At 43.8% G+C, this 14,776-nt stretch overlaps 1 protein-coding gene across 6 annotated transcripts in view; it reads left to right on the forward strand.

The window, feature by feature from the left end:
* Positions 1-2,054: 2,054 nt before the first annotated feature.
* LOC109986255 (eukaryotic translation initiation factor 4 gamma 1) overlaps positions 2,055-14,776 on the forward strand; it is a 43,178-nt gene continuing 30,456 nt past the window's right edge. The window contains exons 1-8 of one of the 6 annotated variants that reach the window (XM_020636828.3): positions 2,055-2,110; positions 8,741-8,790; positions 9,026-9,147; positions 10,222-10,305; positions 11,737-11,769; positions 12,521-12,541; positions 13,068-13,262; positions 14,569-14,671. In XM_020636828.3, coding sequence (XP_020492484.1) covers positions 9,028-9,147; positions 10,222-10,305; positions 11,737-11,769; positions 12,521-12,541; positions 13,068-13,262; positions 14,569-14,671 — 556 coding nt within the window. In that variant the 5' untranslated portion in view covers positions 2,055-2,110; positions 8,741-8,790; positions 9,026-9,027. Of the gene's footprint in view, positions 2,130-8,740; positions 8,791-9,025; positions 9,148-10,221; positions 10,306-11,736; positions 11,770-12,520; positions 12,542-13,067; positions 13,263-14,568; positions 14,672-14,776 lie in introns of all 6 variants that reach the window. The other 5 variants (XM_029277887.2, XM_020636827.3, XM_029277888.2 and 2 more) reach the window with 5 other exon arrangements.

Genomic DNA, 14,776 nt, shown 5'->3' on the forward strand with positions numbered 1-14,776 from the left:
AGCGGCAGTAAGACGTGGTGCTGAGTCATTTTACAGACAGGTCTATAGAAGCTTACAAGTGCCACCTAGGGGAAAGAAAAGCCCGAGGAAATATGTCAACTTTAATGGCTTCACGGAGGACAGAACTGGAAGCAACGTGAAGAAATTCAGATTTAAATGAAGATTAGCAACACGGCTGACTCCTGGATATTAAATGTTTTGATAAAGAGAACTACGGTGGCTGGGAAGTGCAGAACAAAATCACGTGAAACACTTTAGCAACGCTCGAGACAAATTTACATTTTATAAAACAAAATTACAACATGTTTAATGACTTCACGAGCGCAGAGACAAATTTAGAAAAGGCAGAATCTTGTGGGAATGTACAGATTGCGGAAGTGACTGAGTTCAAGTAGTTTGTTTTGGCGTGCAAGTGTTCTACAGAGTTTATGGTGATCCAGTGATGTTCTGTGGAGCCCACCTGATGACAGTTAACACTCAGTCTTTTCTTCAAAACTGATTAATTGACCGCTCACTCAATCACTTCCCGGTCACCTCCAGCATTTGGTAAATTCTCTTTCAAGAAAGATTTTGTAAATTCGGGTGGTTTCACTTAAGGGACCCGGGCCCGGATTCGAGTTGACCCCAGCGTCCGGTTCATTTGATCAGTTTCAACACAAATGTACCGTACTCAGGTACTGTGCCCGAGTCTGCTTGAAGAGGAGAATTTAAATGACAACACAAAGTCTTCTTTCCTTTAATTGTGATACAAAATGTGATGTCATTAAAATGGTTTCAGAATCTATTCAAGCGAAAGGATCACACCAGAAGACAAAGGGAACCCGGCTTCATTCAGAGAACTTCAAACGTCTCGGGTGACATGATAACAAATACTCTGGGAGAGGATCAGAGCTAGACACGAGAAATAAACAACGATAGGAGGAAGATTGATTTTCCATCATGCACCAAGAGACGAAAATATATATATTAGAATATTTGATTCTGCTTCTTTTTTTTCAAATTTAAACATAGGGCCAAAAAACAAAACAAAAACAAAAAAACTGCACAATCGTTTAAAACATGGACGAGTACAAAACAAAAAAGAAAATAATACTCACTGCTCTACAGGATTTGAGACAATAGACAACAAAGTAATAAAATATAAGTTACAAAAAGAGACATATTAAGATAAACAAAGAGAGACAAATGTCAGTTTCTCTCCTCAAGGGTGGAATTAATATGAGCATTTCATTCCTGGTATAAATAATCTAGACAGTGTATCGTGGAAGATGGAAGATGTTTCATATAATCTAGAAAGGGTTGCCACATATTGGAAAATATTGTTTTCTGATTCCTCAAATGATACATTATTTTCTCTAAAGGAAGCTGAACAGCCAGGTTCTGTAACAGCTTCTTCACACAGGCCATAAGACTATTGAACACAACAAAGAGTCCCTCCACCCCCCCAAACCCCCACACAGGACTGCCTCACTGGACTGTGCAATACAATACAATACAATATAATATATACATTACACATCTTTTTTAGTAACTCTTTCATTACTTATTTTTATACTTCTTTATGTCTGCACCTTATTCTTTTTTTTATGTAAATACTTGCTGTTTTTTTTATCCTGCACTATGACGAGCCTACTGCAACGAAATGTCGTTCTGATCTGCACCGCGAGGTACAATTTGAATGACAATAAAGAATGTTTAAGTCTATCTACCTCATCTCAAGTAATCAACGCGCTCAGAGTCGATTTTATGACGTAAAGTTACCCAATACATTTAAATTAAGTCATCAAAATAAAGCCAGGTTCGAGGAAAAAAAAGAGAATAAAGTTGAAACACAATTTCTTGAAATTACGACTTTATTCTTAAATTTATTTTCTCAACATTTCTATTTTTTTTTTTTCTCAAAGTGTGTAATGAAGTTTTTCCCCCTCCTCGTCATTTATTTATCTTTCCTGGTCGTATTTCTCCTCCATAAAAAAATACAGTGATTACGGAAAATTATTACCGAGAAAGTTTCACGTGACGGGATTTTGCCGGAATTACCTTGCTTCCGGCTTCCGGCTTCCGGGAAGATTTTCCGTCCGTCCGGCTCTGCGGACTCAAGGAGAGAAAGGTAACTGCCACGGTCCTGAGTAAGAAATCTTCATTTAAATGTTCACAATTACAGATTATTGTAAAGTCGATATTTAATAGAGATTCAAGAAGAGCACTTAAGTGTAGGTTTGTCCTTTTGGTCTGAAGATAAATGAAGCTGTGGTGACTTTCTTCACGTTGTGTTTTCAGGGATTAGCTAGCTGGCTGCTAGCATCCCATGCTAATGCGACGTGGGTGTTCTTTCTTCACTTTAGCTTGTCCACTTGGCAAACAAACCCCACGTTAGACTGCCAAGATGTCTATTTACATGTATGCCTTTGAGGAACAGATGTAGTGTGTGTTATACATGCTGTAAGACCACCGACAGACAGACTGTCGCATCACAGTGTTGTTGTTTTCGCCGGTAACGTAATGTACGTTGCTAGCTGCCCCACCGTTCTGCTAGCTAGCTTCACAGCATGCTACAGAGGTAGCAGTAAGGTTAAATCCCACCAGTTGTGTGGATGCCGTGTTTTCCCCCTGGTGTCAGCCTTCTGGCAGAAAGCACCAACGCGTGTGTCGTCTTATTCACTGGCTCTGCTGTTTTTGAAAACGTGTTTTTGGACAGTTTTGGTTGTAAATAGCACGCACGCTGTTAACATGACATCTGGAACCATGTGACTGCGATGCCAGCTCTCTGGAAATGTGTTTTTGTGTGGCGGTGAAGTCATTCAGCTCTCACTTTAATTCAGAAATATCTCTCTGTTGGCCTAGAGATGCTCTCAGGTTCTGGGTGGCTGTTTTGGCATGCAGGAAGTGATGCAGATGAACTGTACGCAGAGACGGATCAGACGGGACAGTGTTTGTTTTAATGTGACGCTTTAATCAGAGTCCTGCTGAGGCGTTTATGTGACGGGTCGCTTTGCCTTCAGAGCCACTTTGATGACAGCTATTCTAAACTCACCATCCTGTGCTGCATCGGTGCAAACGTGGGATGTCGCAGCAGTGGTGATGCTGGTGTTGAAACGGAGGTGTGTGACTCATTGTGGATAGTTTGAGGACTCACCGGCGTCACGACTCCGGTGACAGCGCGTGCTGCTGTGATGCACCTCAGTACGATAACTACAAATCTAAGAGGAACAATATTGCGCTTTTGATCACGAAAAGTCAGAGCTAATAACCATCAGCAACCTCATTAGCTTGGCAGGTATCTTGTAAGTATTCCCATTCATTCACTCGACCACTGCTGAAGCCTTAAAACGTGTTTTATTTGGTGTTTTTTTATGGATTTCCATGATTGTCATAGCCGATGTCGTTTGAGGTGTGGCTGACATGAAGCCGGCAGCTGGGGTGTGCATCGCGCCCACAGCAAGACAAACCACGTGGTAAATCAGATCGGGCCTAGGAGAGCTAGCAAAAGGCTAACAGCACAACATACAGCAGGGCATCCTCACACTCATGTCTGTAAGATGCTGTGTGTTTGATTTGTGTGTGTTTATTGAAATGCAATGCAAATAGCTGTCTTTATCGTGCAGTGTGTGTGTGTGTGTGTGTGTGTGTGTAGACATGCAGACACGCCCCTGTGTCATAGCTAAAGAGTCTCCCAAGCAGAATCAGAGGGTGTGAAACCACTGGGTAGTTGGTTTGACAGCTGCGTGTTAGCACTGATATTGTGTCAAATTGTTGGTTTACTGGGAGGCAACGCTGCTGTATTCATGTTTAAGCCAGCTGTTGATCACTGGACCATGCCTGCTGTGGTGAGGCTGATGTTGAGACGTGGCGTAAGCTGAGAGTGTGGGTCCAAAATGGTTGCACTTTCAGTCACTGTGTGGACTGTGTGAACTAAAGATGTTTCCCCCCCCCATGTTTCTGTCTATCTACTTACATTATTCAGTCTGGGAGACTGAAATGTAAGAATACCTGACATGTCAGTGCAATCGCAGGACACATGCATGGTGCGTCAAAGCCAGGCTGTCACAGTTTGCCTGACTCTGTGAAAGCTGGACAGGCTGGGATGATGCTGTGTCACTGAAGATTTCTGTTTATGTACTTCCTCTGCGGTGTGATTGAAGATAAATGTGCTGTTTGGACATGTGATCATGGAAAAGTAAAGTTAAAGGAGCAATATCTAACTCTGTCATAGATGTGTTCAAAATGGGGACTGCAGTCTAAATTCTAAACATTGTAGAGAGCTGCTCCCCCCCCCCTCCTCTCTAGAGTCAATGCTCAGACAGATTGCCATGTGGTGGACACTGAAGCTTCAGTGTTTATCCATCTCTCCATTTTTCAAAAGCATCTCCAATATTGATCCTAGTTTGAGCACGTTTCTGCTCGTGGAGCTTATTAGAAACATGCAGAGGCCTTTTAGGTCGGTTACAATCAATCTGATCGAGGAGCGCCCAGAACGGTCGTGTGGGGGTGCCTTAAAACCTCCTACCTTCTCTGGTACAAACAAATACAGACCATTCAGGATTTTTAAATTCAGACCTAGTTTGTAAAAATAAGTTAATTCTAGCTATACAAGAAAACATGACTGTTTTACATCACAGGCATGGTGCCCTCTCTCCTGTGACTTTCAGGCTAAATATATATACATTTTTAAATTCCACATTTAAAGAGATCCGTTAAGTGAAGCCTGCCACTAGTGGAGCTTTTTCTATCACATTGTTACTATAAGAGCAATCTCGGTGTCTCTGTGGCTGGTACACCCTGCCATCACAGTCTGCACAGCGGTGAGCTGTAACAGAGAAGTTACTGAAAGTGTAATCAGCAGAAGCTTCAGGAAAAGTGTGTTTGCAGGTTTCCATGATTGATGTTGTAGTTATAACGACCATGTAAACCATTTTAAGGTTCGACCAACACAGCAGCCACAATCTATGCATCTGTCAGACCAACGACATCAAATGATTATAAATTACTCTATATTGACTCTTAATTGGAAGTTTTACTGAATGTTTCTGGGCATAATGCTTCCAAGACATCAACATGGCGACTGCTTTCAGAGCCCTCGGATGTCACCTCATTTGGCCAATTACAAGCCTCCATTCACTGTTCTGGGCCTATAATAGCCAATGAGAGCCTGAGTTGAAAGGTGGTATCTGTCCCCATTGTGACGCCTCTACACCCAGCCAGTTGTTTGCGACTGTGCTGATGAGTGGCTTCTGGAGAGGATGAGATTCTGGACACGTGATTCTGCAGTTTCAATCAACACCTTGCATTCTGAAAGCAGGAAGCCAAAAAGACTACAGCCTGTGATGCATTCTGAAACTAAAGATTGTTAGCTTTCAAAAGAGACCTTATCTGTGTTCGTAGTCCAGACGGTTCAAGAACAGCATGAACGTTTGTTACCATATGTCTGGATTTTTAGGACAATTTGACAGGATGCTGCAGAGGTTTTAACAAATGAACTCCTGTTGATTGTATCCGGACATTTGCGTTCACACGTGCCACCTACTTGGACGGTGTCGTGTCATTTTCATGGGCTTGCATTAAAGGTGATTTTGTGGCTACTTTTCAAACTGACAGCGTAATCAGTTATATGCAGTAATAATTAAATGTATGCATTGACTAAAATGTTCAGGATCATATTTTTCCTCCATATTGCTCAGCTCTACTCTCACAGTATCTTGAACACTGCAGCAGGCCATGAACTCATTAAGCCAGTGACTCATTTAATTCTTTCCCTCTGACTTAAACCAGGCAGCAGAGTTGACTTAGCTCTTAGCACAGTAAGCACTGTAAGAAGCTCATTAAGTTTGACAGTTGTGCATGGAACAGGGAGTCTTATGTATTTATAAAGCATGTACAACACTGGTAAACTCACTCAACCTGTGTTGGTGACATGATAGCCAACCTTTTTAGCATACTTCAGCCCCTCTTCTCCTTAGTGGGTCATAGGAGTGCATGCAGAGAGAGGCTTATGCAACAGTTGTAGGCGCATGTTTCACTAGCAGTGGTGCTGGTGGCTGGATCTCAGCGAGACTGCATGACAGACCGGCTCAAATGACTTGACTGTGTGTGACTGGGAGTTGGGGTGCCTTGTGTGTGCTGGCATAACCTTCCCAATACAACGGAGTTCTGCAAGATGAGGCGCCAGAAAAGTACCCCTCTTTCCTACGACTGTGTCTGTGTCTGCGGTCAAACTCAGTTAGTGTTCAGGTTTTGTCATTGGCGTTGTTTACGCACTTCGTCAGTATAAAGAATTCCCTCTTAACAATTAAAGGTTGTGTTTGTGCTCCCAGCTGATAGGAGTTCTGAGATTTCTTTTTAGCCAAGAGTTTGTTTATTCAGCCTCGCATCTCCCAGCCAGCTCGGCTCAGTCTGACAATCTCTGTGTTTGGGGATGATTCTTTGAGCTGCTAGATGACCGTCTTTCCTAACCCTAACTGCTATTGCTGCCATTCTCCAAGGCTCTGGTATACCTGGGATGAGCGAGCCGGTTGTCAGTGCCTGCCAGAAAGTGTTTTTCAAACCTTGGGATTTAAATCCGGCTGTTTGGAAACCCCTGCTTAGTTATCCATTTGTCTTCTTGTGTTTGTGTGCTGGAGTCATGGTAACAGTGGCGACTACAACTATTTCTGCAGACTGATTTCCTCGTTCTTTAAAAAAAAAAAAAAAAAAAAAACCCCGATTCATCATGACTCAGGCCTTTTTCACTGCTGCTTCTGTGAGTGAGAGAGTGTAACGCTGTGTGGGTCAGTGGCAGATATAATGTAGGCTTTGGCTATAAATACCAAATGTGTGGCTGGTGCAAGGACAACACCACCTACGAAAAAAAGTGTATCAGGGAAACGTCTTCCTAGTTTCATCTATTCTGAAAAAGTGCAGCATGTTAGGTTCTTATTTTAGATATTGGTTTGTTCATACTAAACACAAAGCGACTTTTAGAGACGGTGCAAAGGGATGAATTGTGAAAGTGCGAGCTGATCAATAGTTGCTGTGCGTCGATTCGTCCAGTTACTCTCCAGGTGGAAAATAGTTTCTTTGTCACACTTCAGTTACTAACAAAAAAAACCTACCCAATAGTTGTAAATATAAATACATTGTGGTGTTAGACTTTTGAATAGGCGCCCGACCGAAATGGGATTTTTGGGTCTATACCGATATTGGGGAGAAAAAGAAATCCGATATCGATAAATCTGATGAAACAATATCGGCCTGATATATTAGATAACTTAAATCTATGTTCTATCTGTAGAGGTGGACAGATATCTATTGCGTTGATCCTTAAAATGCAGTTATCAAACACTTGTGGAAAGACCAGATGGCCACTCACCTGGAAAGTAACAGAGCATGTACGTGCATGGTGAAGGAGAACTGCTAGTGTAATACAATGCAACCCAAATTAAATGCTGTTTGACTGGAGAATAAATAGAGTAATATCGGCGCATATCTGTGTAGTAGTAGTGATTTTTAAAGAATGCACATCGAAGGATTGTTCTTTAGTTTCAGTTCTTTCTGGTGTTGATGTCGAGCTCTATTTTCAAATCTTAAAAACAACTTTGACTTAAGAATCTACTGTCCCCTCATGATAAAGCATCTACTGAGGTTTTTTAACATATGGAAAGGAACTTCTTCTGAAGCTTGTATTTACAAACCCAGTTGTTTTTAAGGATTCATCCTGTGGGCTTTAATTAATCCTGTGACGTGAGCTTCAGGTGTAATGTGTGTGTCCCTGGATTTAATTTTCACCTGATTTAAAAGGGAGCATTTAACAACCCTGTTGCTCTGGCGCAGCTCATTAACGCTCACCTGGCTTGACCTTGTAAATTAATTAATCCCATACGAATGGCTTTAACGAGACTTATTGTAAGTAGCATTCCAGTAAAAACAGCCGTTAGCTAAACCTTTGGACCGGTTCTGTTTGTTATACCTCTAATGTACAGGATGATTATTTTTCTGCTTCATCACAACAAACTGTACAGTCGGCTATTTACCCCCTTTTTTATGTTGTTAGATTCGGAGCCCACCGCAGTTTTTCTAATTGCTTTGGTTAAAGGAGTAATATGTTACTCTGACACCTCGTGTTTAAAATGGGGACTGCAGTCCAAATTCAAAACATTGTAGAGAGCTCCCCCTGAATTGAATTGTATTGGTTTGACCTGATAACTGCTCTCATATCTGACAAACCGAGGGGCGTCCAAAACGGCCGTGTGGGGGTGCCTTAAAACCGCCTACCTTCTCTGGTCCAAACAAATCCAGAGCATTCAGGACCAGAATCTAAAGTTAGAAGGAGGACATACTGGCTGCTGCATTGTTGTCAGAGAAGCCAGCACTTACACAAAGCATGTTTCTTTAATGTCTGATCATATAGTAAGGCGTTGGGGGGGGTGGGGACATGCCGACACAACGACACAAACACTTGAAGGAATCTTGGTGTTCATGTGTTACTTTTAATGACAGATGTCCTTTTCTATCGGAAAGGTATCCTTAAATAACTTCTTTCCCTGATTTCCGACTCTATCCACTAATAAAGGCACAAAAAGACCAAAAATAAATCTTAAAAAAAAAAAAAAGTAGGGGATACACTGCACTTTATGATTTCACTCACTACACATCTCATTGATTGGACCTTTAAATATAAATGGTAATAATAGACGCGCTATACTGTCTGAAATGTCGAGCTCATGGTTAACAACATTTCTGTTTTTCTCTCTGTGTTCATTTTTAGGAAAATACGTTCCTCAGTGTAACTACACTAAGGACCCAAGATTCATAAATGTAAGTATAAAACTGAGCTATGACTATTAACAGGAAACATCTACATTTATGTTAATCTGAATGTCATGTGAGAGACCCTCTCTACCTCATTCCCCGCCTTCTGCTTTCTGTTAGCTCCACCGCCACAAGGGTGTCATGATTTAGGTCCTGAATATCGGAAACTTCAGAAAACTCTGTTTGTTATTAGTTTTAAACCGATCTAACCCCAACCCCTCTTTTCTCTTTTTTGTGTCAGATATGTACACAGGTCCACATCTGCCTCCCCATGCAGAACTCCATGAAATGAATAAAGCACCACAGCCTATAACAGGACCCCCCTCCAATCCCCACCCTGCCCCCTCCCCTGGCCTTTCACAGGTAAGAAACCCCGCTGCTTAACTTTTAGTTTAAACTCTTTCAGGACATTCATCTCCACCTTGGGTTGTTTATTCAATTAAAAAAAGCAATTGGTGAGAGTTTTTGTGCACGTAATGAAAAGCAGATCACACAACGATGAACGCTGGAGAAATGCTGCAGCACATGCAATCACTTCTTTAGTACAACGCCAAACTATGTTGCAGGAACAGAGTCATTCTGCTACGTGATTATTCTCAGAGACCCCAACAGCAGTGATTACGACTGTTAGTGTAGCCCTGTTTCCACCAAGCTGTCCGGTTCGGATACACTGCACTCCTGTGATTGGTCGAAAGAATCTTCCTGTGCGACAGCGGTAATAAATGACAAACACAAAACGCTGCATGTTTAAATACCCTTTGGATTTGGAGAGAGTAACCTCTAGACTGTTTTTACGACTAATATCAGCGGATAGCACCGCCCCATGGACGTCCTCAAAGGTGCAGATCTTCCTATAAATCGTTGATCTTATGTCACGTTCTTCTTCTTTGTTGAATTTATCGGCTGTTTACACTTTGTAGTGCTGCTGCTGTGATTTAGTGATGTGTAAGAGTATGCTTGGCTGTGGAAACCGCATAATGAGACGTTCAATTTTGATTCTTTGACCCTGTTCATGTTTTGACCTCTCTTCTCCTCTTATTAGCTTTATTCAGACTGCCGTTTCAAGCCACAATATTTACGCCCCTGTGACATTTCACCTTCAATCTGAACGTCACAGAGGTGTAATGTGGGGACGAAGTGATCCCTCCTCTGTACCGTCTTCTGAGGTAGTAACAGAGGAGAGGCGGTTTCAGTGGGGCAGGGCTGTGTGTGTGCATGCATGTCCGTCTGCGTGCGACCGTAGAGCTAAAGCTTTGCCGTGCTTCAGCAACGCCCGAACCGCAATGTGAATTCACAGACTGGGATGTCGCAGAATGTACAAAGACGCTGAGCTTAGTTACAACGCTTTTGTGGAAAAGGGCTTATCTTACCTTCTTGCTCCCTACACCTCCTGCGTCCCTCTCTTCTGCTGTTGATGCCACATCCTGTCTCTTGCAGCCCTCCTTCCCTGGGCAGCCCCCTTCTGTTGTGTTTGCCACCCCACCGCCTCCACAAATGAACCCAACACCACAGACCCGACAGGTAGGCCTTCCCGCTGCTCACCCACTCAGCTCCAGTTTATTACAGCTCTCATCCTCACTGTGACAGTTTATTAAGTTTACTCATTAAGTGCTTTCATTTTTGATGTTTGTGAGAAGAACAGCTGACAACAGAGTCAGGATTTATAGTTGGGATCGAGTCTCAAGGTCTCTTCTTGCTGCTTCAAATGTCCCTGCGTGCATTTTCTGCTCCTCGCTGCAGCTCTTTGAAAACTTCCCAATAGAAAACAAAATCTCTGAGTCCTTCTGTGAATTTCTTAGAACGCCTGCATGCCTGTTTGCCTACTTCTCACTCGATCTGCCGAGCGTTTTGAACAGTCGGTGTCAGCCTGTCCTCCGTACTCTACATCACCAAGTATCACAGCTCGGAGTGCGACACGCTCACGCTGACCTCATCTGCACTTCTTAAACTCTCACTCCTTAAAGGTCGAGTGTCTGCTTTGGTGAAGCTGTGCCGTTCATTAAGAGAAAACTAAACCAGAACAATTCACACCATTTTGATAAGAATGCAAAAAATGTAAATGTCTGGTGGTAAAAATGTTCTGGCAAGAGAACCCCAGACGCACCTCATGCCAACTGTTACCAGGTTTCTGCTGAGGACATACTTTATATTAATAACAAATATTTTTATAAAAATTAATTATCCCATCAGGTTCTAGTGAGTCGCTTTCTGCAAAGGCTTCCCACTTGGAAGAAAAAACGAATGTGCCGCCTGTAGAAAAATAAAATGACCTTCAACAGTGAAAACAATTATTTCTAATTCTGTCTTACTGCCAAATTCCACATGTCCATCAGCGCCGCACATTATGTCGCTGATTGCTGCTAGTCTAGTCAATGCCGCTGTTTCCACATCACACCGCGTTCCGTCTCCGGAGCGTGCCAGCAACGCCTCTCCACTCTGCTCCATTTCAAATACGCAGTCTATTGTTTATTGTTGATGGAGCTCGCTGCAAGCCCGCGTCAAGCTAAACCGGACAGATCGAACCAGACTGGAAGTCAGACAAGGAAACGCACAGAGCGTCATGTCAATTTCAAAATAAAACACAACATTCAGACTCATGATCGTATTTTCTGTTACTTGACGTCAAAGCAGGCGCCGAATGAACAACAAATTGTCCTCAGAAAGACAAAGCAACATGTTTTATACACAATGTTCTGCTTGATGTTGTAGTCCAGAAACGGGAGCAGGGCACAAACCGCCAGATGGAGCTAAACCATGGTGCTGACAGAACACAGCGCGCACAGACTAAGTTAGAATTGGCAGTTAGACCGCTGCTGTACATCCTGAAAGACGTTGAGCCCTGAAAGTAAACATCTTGAGGTCGTTTGATTAAATGTGGAGAGTGAAGCGTGGATCTTGTGCTTTTTGTCTTTAACCTTTGTCCTGTCTGCTTCTCCTCCTCTCCTCCTCTAGTTTGCCCCTGGGCCCCGACCTTTACACCAACAGGTACTAACAGCACAGTCTAACTCTGGGTTGTGGGAGGGGCTACAAGGTGTCCTTTGAATTAAGTACTAACAACTGAAGTGTGCACATCCTCACAGAGAGTTACATTTTAAAAGATGATGATCACAAATTGAAGGGTGCACTCACTAGGCTCGGTCGCCCCCCCCCCGCTGGCCTGCACACACACTGCTTCAGGACTAACCGGGCCTGAGCACGTGGACCTCTTGTTCATAACGTTGTAATACAACACATGCATGGCTTTACCTGATCATGAAATGTGCTCAGTTTACAAGACAGGCGGACTTGAAAATAAAAAGGGACGCGCAGTCGAGTCTGCGTCTGCACCTTGAGAACTTGACAGCTACTTTACTGACCCTTTGTCTTATTTTGAGTAATTTTAATCATACACAGAACACTGGGATTTCTCGATAATAGAGGCGGGGATCGATTATACTTCATGTCCATGTTATGTACCCGTACTTGTGTACGTGCATGAGCAACGTAACCATGCTAGAGCACACCTTCCAACCATGTCTGTAGTTTGAGTCTGCATCTAATTCAAGAGGAACCAGTCAGACTCGAAGTTTTGCCTGTTCCCTGCATGCTGCTTGTTGATTCTCTGCTTGGCTCAGAGCAGACAGTTTCTGGGCGCTTTGCATTAACTTATTGTGGTGCTCTCTTTCCCCCTCTTCCCACCTCTTCTTGCTTCCATTTGATGTGTCTCTGTGTGTGATCTGTGTTTGTGCTGCTGAAGGGAAGCTTCAGGTCGCTACAGGTAACTCCATTTCCTCTTTCTTAAAAGTTTTTCACCGTTTTGTTTCCTCCTCGACCTTTTGAGGAATGTATTGGTATTGTCTTAGTATCTGCCGTTGTTTCGCTCTGTTGGCTTGGTGCGATTTTCCTGGACATGGTGAGCGGCTCCCAGGCCAGCAGCAGAATGTCAATGAGGAGGCTCTGAATGAACGAGCGTTAGCTGCTTTAGCTCTTGTGGCAGACAGAGCCGCGATGTTTCCAGATGGAGTCTAGCCATTGATTGATGGACAAGCTATGAGGCGAGCATCCAGGCGAGATAAACTTGGCTCCAATCAGTGCAGGATATAAAATAACACGAGAATGGGGGATGGCTTTTATGTCTTAGGTTTCAGAAAGGTAACTAACAAGTCTGTTTTTTGTCTCTCCTCTGTTAAACCTCTTCCATCCATTTCCTCCTTTCCTGTGTCTTTGTAATTCCTCTATTCTTTCCTTCTCCTCTTTCTCCCTCCTCGTCCACCTCGCTCTCCTCCCCTGCCTCCCCTCTTCAGCCCTACTACACCAACAGGACCGGCCTGCCTCCAACCAGCGGGCCCCGGGGTGTCCCTCCCAGCAGCGGCCCTCGGCCTGTGACACCCACCCATGTCTACCAGGCAGGCCCTGGCTCCCGGATGATGATGATCCCTGGGCAGCAGCTGCCGTTCCCCAGCTCACCACAGGGACCTGCCTACTTCATACCTGGACAGGTAGGGGATCGTAGTGCTGCTGTCATAGTCTAACCATCAGAGCCAGATACAGGAAATCATCAGGGGTGAGACGATGTATCACATCTCGTCTTCTTCGATGCAATCCTTGGAGAGAGGGAGAGAGGGAGAGAGAGAGAGAGAGAGAGGGAGAGAGAGAGAGAGAGAGAGAGAGAGAGAGAGAGAGAGATTTCTCTGGTCCAGTTAAAAACGTGGGTCTCGGTTTTATTTTAACCAAATGAGGGAAGTGAATCAAACAGCAGTGCATTGTGGGTTGAATTTAGCCGTCTGTAAACGATATCAAATAGGTTTTTCCGAGCGTGGCTAACGTTAGCATTGCTAACACACTCGCCTTCAGTCCTCCTTGCAGGTTAGCATGCACATTCCTGTGCTAAATGTGGTTATCACTCCGGTCGATATGCCAGTTTAACCCGACACAGCCGACATAACTTTAGATCTAAATACTGAAAAACTGTGTCGTGCTGCAGGGCACCATTCAGTTCAGCATTAGGCCGGATGGCAGCAGCTACAGCCCCAACTAGTGGCGGGGGGGGGCTACATGACAACATTAGACAGGCTTTGGTGTTCTTGATAAAGTGCAGTGTAAAAGTAAACTGAACCAAAGGATCAAATGCACCAATGTCGCACTGAGGCCACCGAACTTACTATGTGAAAGAGTCCGTCAATACTCATTAAAAAAGATTTGCATAGCACGCCACGTGTAGTTTCAAATCTGTGACTCTTATTTCCAGTTTGCATCTTTCTTCTCTATCTGAGAATCTTAAGCTGCAAGCAGACAAACGCAAAACTCCTGAGCTGCATGTGTGAACGCAAACGGCATCATCAGACTTTACTCTGACTTCCTGGGTGAAATCGGGGTGAGCAGATGTGTGAACGCAGCTGTGAATATTCAGGAAATGCTCGCCAGCATGTTCTTATTCCACTCTCTGGTTGATGATGTGAACATATCCAGTTACATGTAGCATTAATATTAAGATCATCTCACTCTCATTCGCTGCCATCTTGGATATCTTGTAAACAAAAGGACTCCAGCGTGTCCAGTGCAAACCAGAAAACGGCTTTAAAGTGCATCGGGCTGCAGAGATTTGGTCGGCAGAGCCTCAGCAAAAGAGGCAAAGTTAACAGGGAGTAATTTGTTTGTTAGTTTCCTTAACCGCCAATAAAAAGCCTTGGAAAGTTGCACACATCAAAACGAAGACACTCTGTCAACGGGCGGCTATTTAAATAATGTTGTTTGTTTCCACGTCTCTCCCCATCTCCCCCGTTCCCCTCTGCTTGGTCTCCATAGTACCAGTCTGCAACATATGTGGCTACGCCCCAGCAGTATCCAGTCCCTGCAGGAACCCCAGGCTTCTACCCCGGGACCAGCCCCGCTGAATATGGTACTTACGGTAAGAGGCTCTACCTGGGGCCTCACCTCACACACACACACACACACACACACACACACACACACACACACACACACACACACACACACACACACACACACACAC

This window comes from Labrus bergylta, chromosome 11, assembly GCF_963930695.1.
Source record: "Labrus bergylta chromosome 11, fLabBer1.1, whole genome shotgun sequence".
NCBI classification, from domain to species: Eukaryota; Metazoa; Chordata; class Actinopteri; order Labriformes; family Labridae; genus Labrus; species Labrus bergylta.